Here is a 10,095-nt window from a genome sequence, read left to right as displayed (position 1 = left end):
TGGAGATGTGTAGAAGTGTTGGCACCTGAGTCCCCTTGATGCCCACGTTTGCGGCTCCTGAAAATTTTGTGACGGAAGTGGCACGGGATTGGAATGATGATTGTACGTCAATTTATTATCAATTCTCATCAGCATTGTGGACTATTGCCCACATTTTCAAATAGGGTCGCTGCCTGGTCCTGCCAACCCTCTGCAGTGTGTGCCTCCGGTTCCTCCTCATCCAAGATGCACTTATAAATAGACATGAGAGTGGTGTGGCTATGAAGCGAGCGTGTGGCATGAGGGCAGCTGAAGGCTGCGCAGGGACACTTTTGTGTGCGCTGTCGACGCAGGGTCGTGCAGGGGATTGGACTGCAATGCCAGCATGTAACCCAGGAGAAGAGGGAGCAGTGTCACCCGCAGGCAGTGATTGGCCTTGGTTGCAGCTAGTGTGGTGCTTAGCTAAGCCAGCGCCTGTGCCTTGCTGCTTATGGTCTGTCCCAAGTAAATTGTTAGGGGCGTGACCGCCAGGCTCTTGCTCCCAATTTGGCTTAATAGTGGGTCCTGGGAGCCTCAGATGCATCCATGCATGCTGCCCCTGCCGTTCCCTATCCGTTTCTGTGGTGTTTCCATGACTTTCTGATGTTTTCAGGTGTTTCACACAACCTCCCCTATGCAGAGCATCGGTCAGCTTGAAAAATGCTCGAGTCTCCCATTGACTTCAATGGGGTTTGTTACTCGAAACGAGCTATCAAGCATTACAAAACGTTCGATTCGAGCACCCGAGCATTTTGGTACTCGCTCATCTCTACTAGTCATCCATTAACGCTGGTTGCAGTTGAAGGACAGATTTGCTTCCTTACACCTGTGGCTTCTTATATTTTCCCACCCCCTTGGGTACTGCTCTAGAACGTCCCAAGTTCAGAGCTGTGTCCCCCAATGATATAGACAAGAAAACTAGATTTTGTAAGAACTTACCGTAAAAATTTTTTCTCGTCTTGTTCATTAGGGGATACAGCCCCCACCCAGTCTGGTATTAGAACTGTAATTTATACTCCTTGTCTGGAGGGTCCTCGGTGCAGTCGCACACGGTGTTGGAAAGAGTTATAGATAGTAAATAACAATACTCACAAAGTGTTATTGTCATATCCTACTGGCTGCTCCTACTGCTTGCATACAAACTAAGCTAGCATGATGTTTGCAGGGGGATATAGCTGGTGGGAGGGGTTAACACTAAGCATAAAAGTGTCGCCTCCTAGTGGCAGAAGCTATACCCAAGGTCAGAGCTGTGTCCCCCAATGAACAAGACCAGAAAGAGATTTTACAGTAAGTTCTTACAAAATCTAGTTTTCCAACTCTTCAAAACTGATACCCTACCCACACGATTACTTAACAAGCTTATCAGCAGGCGCCTTCTGCCCGGCCCTATGGACAACCAGCTATGATGAAGCAGTAACAGATAGGTCCACACCGCGGGGGCCTGGCCTGATCCCCTTTAGGATCGGCATTCTATAATGTAGTTTCACTGATGCCAGCCTATTTTAGTATTGCGTGCACATCTCATTAGAGGGTGTTCCTAGCTCAGCTTTTCATGGCCAAGATGGGTAAATACCGCTGTTGGAACGAGCTGAGCACTTCAGCTCATCGCTATTTCTGTAGTCCTCAATGAAGTGAATGACCGCCAGAGTTGGCAGAGCACCGTAGACTACGCCGCTCCATAGCGCTCGTTTACTTAGATGAGAGATATGGCGTAGGCTAGAGGCGGGGGGCAGGTAACCATAGAAGCAGTTTCCCATCTCAACTTTGAAAAGCCAAGATGGGAAATCCCTCTTTAAATCGAAGATTCACACCGAACCTACGACTGCGGGAACTGGTGGGATTGAACAGGTAGGATTTTATTTCATCACATGTGCCGCTCTTTTTATTTAGATTTTTTTGCAACTTATCATTTTACTTAGACTTCCTCCACTGTGTTTTTCACGTTTCCTATACTCACGGAGAACCCTTCTAATAACTTTAACAAGGCTGTACATGTCCTAGCCTAGGAGATAGCGACTACTGTAGCTCAGAGGACCGTTCTCATCTCCATCATGGATTAAAGGGTCAGAAATCTTATCTGATCTTTGCAATTACACAAAACATGTTTGAGTAACTTTTGCAATTTTAACTTACATTAAATAAAAACTCATAAAAAGGTGTAGAAATCAGTAAATCTTTTTAAATAAACATCGAACAACTCCGTTAAAAAGTTGAATAAATATAGCTTAAAGAATTAAATTAAACTATAATAGAAAAAAGTCAACTAAAAGTCCAGGTGACAATCCTTCCAAAAAGTTCCTTTCTGAAGACGAGCGTTGCAGCACCCCAGGAAGGACTATTCTTTTTTACAGTCATAACTAGGCTTGCGCTTCTTGGCAGGCTCCTCTGCCGTCAGGTAGCGGTAGTTGTTTAGATACACGTTGGCGTTACGTTGTTGGGCAAACTCGGTCACCAAGAAGCTTCTTTTATGAACAGGTAGTTCCCCGTATCGGCTGGTTGACGGGTGGGGTTGGATGCTGCCTGCGGTGGGTAGCCTTTCCTGCGATGGACGCGCCAAAGCAGTGTGTAAATTATTTACCATAATAGCCGGCTTCCGTTGTTTCATCTCCATGACAGCCGACTTGCTGGTAAAGCTCTGTAAGTTATGTTGTTGCGCGGCCGGCACCATCGCCCCAGAGGCGGCCAGCGTGTGCTGCGGCAGCCTCTCCACTAGCCTCCTCTTCGTTATGTAGCTAACCTTCCTTTTGGACTCTGGTAACGAGGCTCGTATCTTCATTGTTGTCATCATGGCTCGGATTTTTTGTATTCCTATTTTTGTGGATCGGTACCATTCCGAGAACGCTGGATTGTAGTTCACATTTGGTGCCAAATAAAAGGGAGAGTCTGGGGTCATCATGGCGCTGGGCCTGAAGCTTTGATATTTCAAGTATGCCGTTACCGGGTCTCGGTCGGGTACATGTGGGGCTGCGTATATCCTAGGTTTCATCTGCCTCACATTCTTGCGATTTTCTACCATTTCAGTTTGGCGATCGGAATATTCTAAGTAGCGATTCCCCCTCGGATCGATCTTTAACTTGATGTCCCCCCACTGGAGGCTGTACTGTTCCTTTGTTCGTAGTGCAAAGTGAATACCATTGTTGAAGAAGACGAAGTTTAGTAAACTTGTGGGATTTTCCAAGGAGAGAGTCCCAGTCTTGAAGAGGTTTTCGATGTCGTCGTCCGTTAATGCCTCTTGCCTGATTGGTGGATTGCTTTCAGCAATTTTTTTGAGAAATTTGATTTTTGCATTTAGTGATTGTTTTGTAAGTGGAAAGTCTTTGCTGTTGCCATAAATGATGGTGTGGTTGTAGCTGTGTTCCTTCAGGAAGCGGTCAATGCTCCCTACCATGCAGCGCAGCGTGTGCGGCTCGTACTCATTGCCGTCTTTGCGTTTCACCAACAGAATGAACTTTGAGAGGAGCGTGTCCAGTTCGGTGTGAGGCATTTCTTCAATTCTCCTGTTTTCATTCATTTCGCTCATAAAGTTCTGCAGTGTCTGGATATCGGAGGTAGTTTTCCTGGCCGTGTTTATATTTTTTTGCTGTTGGCCCATTTGGACAAACTCTTGAGCCGCCGCCGGCGCACTTGTCTGTGACGTCAGTTCATACTGACACGCAGGAAACGTTCGCACACATTTCTTTACGTGACTATTTGTTAGGGCTTCGGTTTCATTATTCTTGTGACAGTTCGGCTTAGTTTGTGGATTGCTTTTATTCGCTTTCTCTCCAGGCGGAATCGGCGGCTGTTGAGAAAGAAAATGTCAGAATTGTATTCGGGATAAAAGGAGGTTCTCGGTTTAAAAAGATAAAATAATTCTTCAAAACACTCAAAATAAAATGCATCTTTTTAAGTCTAGTCAGCCAATAGCCCGTTATTCCCTATATCTCACACATCGCCCCTCATCGGACCGCTGGTCACACTCTGGATGTCTCCTTTGTCATTGCAGTCACTTCCTGCAGTGCAGCCTCCTCTCATTACTTAGCAGGCAACATCTTGATGCTGAGATTTGTCCCCGCTCTCTCTTTCACTATTCTGTTAGCAATCCCATGATGCATCAGCACATCATATGAGAAGCTAAAGTCTGTACCATCTCTGCCTTCTGGGAGGACACCAATTACTACCTTCCATATTCACCACTGACCATAAGTAAAGAGTCTGGAGGATGAACTATCATCTGCTTCATTATAACTGTGTGACTTGAACCTCTAATCATCATTAGTAACTGCAGAAGGAGTTTGTGTCCCCCTCTTAGAAGCTTCCGTGGTACGGTCCAAAACAGGAATAATGCTGACCCCAAAAAAATAAAATTACTTTTTGAGAGGAGCATAAAGCCAAGTAAATGTCAGGTTGTCTGGATGAGATCACTTTACACACCAGAGAAGGAAAGGAATAACTAACCACCTTATACATACTACGGGGCTACTTACATAATGACTAACAACAGGCAGGTATCTCTATTGTACTGCTGGAGGTTTAGGGTGGCTTCAAAAAGGACAACTATTGGGTGCACGAGCCCCAAGAGTCACCCCAAGACTGATGGCTCCTGCACCTCCACACCGGAGTGACAGTGAGTGAGCCAACACGATTCCTCCCTCAGGACCGCCGGGTCCTGCGTTCACGTGGAGCAACTAGTTGGAAGGATTTCTTTGGCTGCCAGAAGTCATTCAGTCTTTCACATCCGCTGTATCAGTGACTGAGAGGAATGAACGATCGGCGTTCTAAGGCCTCCTTCCCGCGACGGCGGTGGGCGGGGAAGTGTCTTCACGCTATCTTCCGCTGTGTTACAGCGGGAGATAGCGTGAACGGACGGCTTCCATTGACTGCAATGAAAGCCATCAGCGCGTACACCCGCGGCAAATAGAGCATGCCGCGAGTGAGTACGGGAGATTTCGCGGTGGAATTCCGCATTGTTGCTGGTAAGTATGGGGTCTCTGGGGGGGCGCTGTGACGGGCTTCACTGCGGAATATTCCGCTGCGGAGCCCGTCACGCTCGTGTGAAGCCGGCCTAACGATGAGTGAACGAGCCAACGATGGTTGTTATGCCTGCATAACATGAATGGTTCTAGTTTAGTTGTTGGCGCTCGTTTACTTTCGCTGGTTTGAACAATAATCGTTCTCTTGAAGTATGGCAGATTGGTATCACATCCCAGACGGATAGGGCTTTACATGCAGTCCCCGCTCACTGTCCGGCTGTGTAGAGCTCTAGTCTAGTCGATCCATTAGGCTGCTGTACTGGAAATAGAGGAACTAAAGGAATAGTCACCATGGAGTAGAGCATAGCAGACAGAAAGCAAACTAGATACAAGAGAGATGTAGCTAGTTTTCTCCTAGAGGCGTTACGTGAAGTTCCTGGACCCCATTGCAAAGTTTGTAAAAGGGCTGCCACCTATTATGTGCCATTTATAATATTGGTGTCTTATGTGGTAAGGGGTCTTTGGCTCTCTCTCACAATGGACCCCTCAAGTTTGCACCAACTCCTCTGCTTGTGTAGGCAAAACTTGGACACACATGTACATCCACACACATACAAAAAGTGTATGACCCCAATTTAGGGTGGAGGGTTGGGTGGAGACAAGCTCTAGTGTGGTGTCAGATGCATATCAAACTGCACAAAACATCTGCATACAGGAAGAGATATCAGAACAACGTCAGAAGGCCGTTAGTTGGAGACGGAGGTAAGCGAGCAAAAATCTTCAGACAGAGAGCAAATAGACTCGGAACCTGCAACACGAACTGAGGCAACAGGAGCAAGGGATAGAATCCTGTCCGGCAGAAGAAGAAAGCCGGCAGCCCTGGTTGTGGAGACGGGGTCTGGAATGATAGCCAGAGAGCCCACCGCGTATAATGTAAGTGACCCATTACTACCCAGGTCTAGGAAGTCAGGGAAAGAGATTGTCGACTTGCTCTCTGTCATTAACACTGTTCTAACTGCATTTACCCTCAACTAGCTGGTGGTCTCAATGACCTTTACCCACCGCTGGGGCCTGTGAGACCCCATTAAAAATTAAATGAAATAAACATCTCAATATCTTACAATTAAACATTTAATGAAATGAAAGATACAAAATACGGCGCTCAGAATCCGTGAGAGATGTTTGCCCGTTTACATATTCATTTGGGACTGTAACTCCACAGCAAGAAAACGAAAGTCATGACCGCGACGGGCAACGAGACAGGAATGTAAGGATCATCCAAGTCAAGACGGTCCAAGATTTCATCTTCCTTGGATCCCAAATCAATTGCAACGAGTAATCTGGACCTGAGATCAAGAGACGGAACACACTTGGTGGGATTGCAATACAAGGAATGGAAAAGCAAGGATATCGGCATTGTAACAACAACCAGACTGGTCGATGCATCGTCTTTCCCATAACGACGTACGGCTGCGAAAGTTGGACGCTCCGGAAAACAGAAGATAATTGATGTGTTTGAGCTCTGGTGCTGGAGGAGAATGCTGCGGGTACCACGGACCGCCATGACAGCGAACAAGGTAGTGTTATCGCGCCAAACCGGAAATATCATCAAACAGCGGCTCTCTTTATGGCCACGTGATGCGTGAACTCACTGGAAGCAGGACTGATGCTCGGGGAGGTCAGAGGGAGGAGAAGATCAGGATGACAAAGAACAAGATGGCTGGATACAACCAAGGCGACCGCCAACATGTCACCCGCAAACTGAGAGAAGCCGGGAAAGACAGGAGTGTGTGGAGAACGATGATCCATAGAGCGACCGAAGGTCGGATGTGACTGAGCGGATAATCATCATCATCATATTTATTTGTGGAAGAAAAACATTTGAAAAATGACCCGGCGTCAGCGCCTGCTGAAGACACGGCTTATATACGTGACTGCAACGCTCCATACAGATACACTTCCTGCATTTTACACACGACGCTTCTCCGCTGCAGATTCCAACTACTGGCGCATCAGACTCTCCTCCTTTCTTGTAAAACTTCTTTCCAATTCCATCTTGGAAATTTGATGTCAATGTTGGGGAAGTAATAATGCTGCCCTATCCCCTGGGGATACCCAGCATGTAGTATGTGTCACACACCACTGACCAAGTTACCTCGCTGACACTACTGCACTTCACTCCTCAACTCAGGCTGACAGCACAGGGGAGGGGGATTATTGTAAGCATAGCTGGTCGATAAACACCATCTGTTGAGAGGTTTACGAAATGCATGAGTGAAAACAAACACGCTGGGGTCTACCAGACGCCTCCAGCACTGTAAAGTGTTTATCTTTGCGTGTAAACGGGCCTTTACTGTACAAGACAATCTATCAAACGATTGAAAGATTGACAGTTTTAGCGAACATTTTGCAGAAAGGGGTAATGGACACTAATGTTTATCAACACTTGATCACCTTTATTTGCATGTAAGAAAGGCCTCCGGTAGCTATTTGCAGAGCCCAGCGTGTGGGCTGAGCTCTACACACAGATCCATTCTTCTAGAAAGGGGTGTCGGCAGAATACAATGTAATATCCGGCACCCGCTGAGAACACCGCAAGCGGTCTGTGTTATCTTCTCTCCTGCTGAACGATGGATTTTAAACTCACCTTTGATTTGATTGAGTCAAGGAGGGCTGTCATGTTTGCATCAGTCTCCTTTATGTGAACCTCATGACCAACAGGAATAGAAGAAAGACGGTTGCCGTTGTGAAGTAATACAGCTGTCAGACTAAGCTTGGAGGAGTCTATGAATCGCCTCCATTCAGTTGGGTCATGGTCCAAATTCAAACATAATTTTATTAACATCGCAGCAAATAACCAGAAGGAAGCCGATCCCTCTGAGGTTCTCTGTACTGTGAGACCCTGACGTCACGTTGGAGAAGATCCCATTGCTGTAGTCTTGACCCTAGAAGTTCCGCCTTCTCCTCTGACAAGTCAAGGTCTGGAATGAGATCACTCCGTTCTGCCTGACTCAGTCTGTGCGGTGGATCATCTTTTACCTCACAGTCAGGGTCTTGGGATGTGGAAGGCTTGTTGGGTTCTTCTTTATCCACACTTTCTTCATTTTCTCCTTCTGATAATGTTGGGGTGGAGTAGGAACTGGTAAACTATCTGAATGTGGAATAGGTCGAATAGCAGATGGAAGATCCGGGTATTGGACTGTTCCTGTTTTCTTCATTGACAATCCTGCCTTTATAGGCGGAGTCAAGCAGATATAGCCGTCACCTGTATGGTTTGTAGGCTCCGCCCAGCCATAGGCGCGGCACATTTTATATTTCAGCCACTCTCGTAGTCTAACTGAACGAGAGATGCAGCATGTATGTGGAGCCCATGACTTATCCGGGTCCCCGACCTTCACACCACAATAATGATGATGGTCTACACAAGAGGCGGCAGATTGGGTTTCTGTGATGAAAGTATTATTTCACCACAAATGTAACAAAAATTATTCACTAAATTTACACATTTTCGTGGCATTTTGAGCAAAACGTACACTTCAAAAGCAGAAATTCTGACAAAAAGATAAACAGAAACAGCAAGAAGCTGTGAGCGCCATTATTATGCTTATAAGCTCCAAACACGGAGAACGTTGTGTTCTGTCCGCTGAGAGGTGTGACAACCCCCCCCCCCCAAATGTAAACTCTAAAAGATGGCGTGACTGTATCTCCAATGCAAGAGCTGATCGGTCATTGTTATGGATTTCAGATGGAAATACATGAGAATACGATCAGTTTGAGCCCGAAACACAATCATGGCTGGGCAGTGTTGTCGCTCTTTGCCATCGTTTGAACCAATTTTGAGCGATAATTGTTGCGTGTAAATGGGCCTTATGTTTAGGTCTTTATTTGCTTTGTCAGACCCGCCACTAACTATTAATAGAAGCTACCAGCGTATTCTATCCTTGCCCTATGAAGTACATCACTGCCTGCACGCAGCCGGGACAGGGGCGTTCCCACAGCAAATCTCATACATACCTACAAGCTCTATCTCAGACCCGGGTGGAGGAACTGAGATAAAGGAAAACTCTGACAATTGTGTATAGAGATAGCCGGGTGTTCTAAGCGAGGCATGCCATCACTCCACTTCCACAACTTTAGGAGGCTGGACACTAGTTTACAACAAATAGATTCCCGTCCCACCAGGGGGAGCCTCGCCCACATCACCCATCAGGACATACACAGGGTGCAGCTCAGAACACATAACAAGCGGCCCACACTCTTAGGGATGAAAGATGGGTTAGGTGGTTCACCTGGTAATCCCGAGGTGCAGTGCCATCTACGTGTTTACAGGGAGGGTACAGCGTGCGAGGGGGGCGCTCTGCAGACGCTCCGTTACTTGATACATCTGTTTTAAAGAAGAAAAAGAAACAACTGAAAAACCAACGCTGATCATCATCCTCCTCCTCCTCCTCCTCCACATCCACAGCCTCCTTTTCATCCACAGCCGGCTCCACCCTCCTCCACATCCTCCTCCTCCACCTCCACATCCTCCTCCTCCTCCTCCACATCCTCCTCCACCTCCACATCCTCCTCCTCCTCCTCCTCCACATCCTCCTCCTCCTCCACCTCCACATCCTCCTCCTCCTCCTCCTCCACATCCTCCTCCTCCTCCACATCCTCCTCCTCCACATCCTCCTCCTCCTCCACATCCTCCCCCTCCTCCACATCCTCCTCCTCCTCCTCCTCCTCCTCCACATCCTCCTCCTCCTCCACATCCTCCTCCTCCTCCTCCTCCACATCCTCCTCCTCCTCCACATCCTCCTCCACATCCTCCTCCTCCTCCACATCCTCCTCCTCCTCCACATCCTCCTCCTCCTCCACATCCTCCTCCTCCTCCACATCCTCCTCCTCCTCCACATCCTCCTCCTCCACATCCTCCTCCTCCTCCACATCCTCCTCCTCCTCCACATCCTCCTCCCCACCACACCTCCCACCACCTCCACCCCTCACCACATCCTCCTCCTCCCTCCACCACCTCCACCTCCACACCACCTCCTCCCTCCACATCCTCCTCCCACCTCCACACCCTCACTCCCCACAACCTCCTCCTCCACCACACCCTCCTCCTCCTCCTCCACAACCCTCC

At 47.7% G+C, this 10,095-nt stretch overlaps 1 protein-coding gene across 3 annotated transcripts in view; it reads right to left on the bottom strand.

The window, feature by feature from the left end:
* Positions 1-2,175: 2,175 nt before the first annotated feature.
* Positions 2,176-10,095, bottom strand: part of LOC136588320 (uncharacterized) — a 30,815-nt gene continuing 22,895 nt past the window's right edge. For all 3 annotated transcript variants that reach the window (XM_066587435.1, XM_066587434.1, XM_066587436.1), the window contains exons 8-9: positions 9,260-9,354; positions 2,176-3,799 (exon numbers count right to left, since the gene is read on the bottom strand). In XM_066587435.1, coding sequence (XP_066443532.1) covers positions 2,354-3,799; positions 9,260-9,354 — 1,541 coding nt within the window. In that variant the 3' untranslated portion in view covers positions 2,176-2,353. The remainder of the gene's footprint in view (positions 3,800-9,259; positions 9,355-10,095) is intronic.

This window comes from Eleutherodactylus coqui, chromosome 13 (genome assembly GCF_035609145.1).
Source record: "Eleutherodactylus coqui strain aEleCoq1 chromosome 13, aEleCoq1.hap1, whole genome shotgun sequence".
Lineage (NCBI taxonomy): Eukaryota > Metazoa > Chordata > Amphibia > Anura > Eleutherodactylidae > Eleutherodactylus > Eleutherodactylus coqui.
Note: the sequence above shows the minus strand (reverse complement) of the source record. Positions and strands in the feature narration are given on the sequence as shown.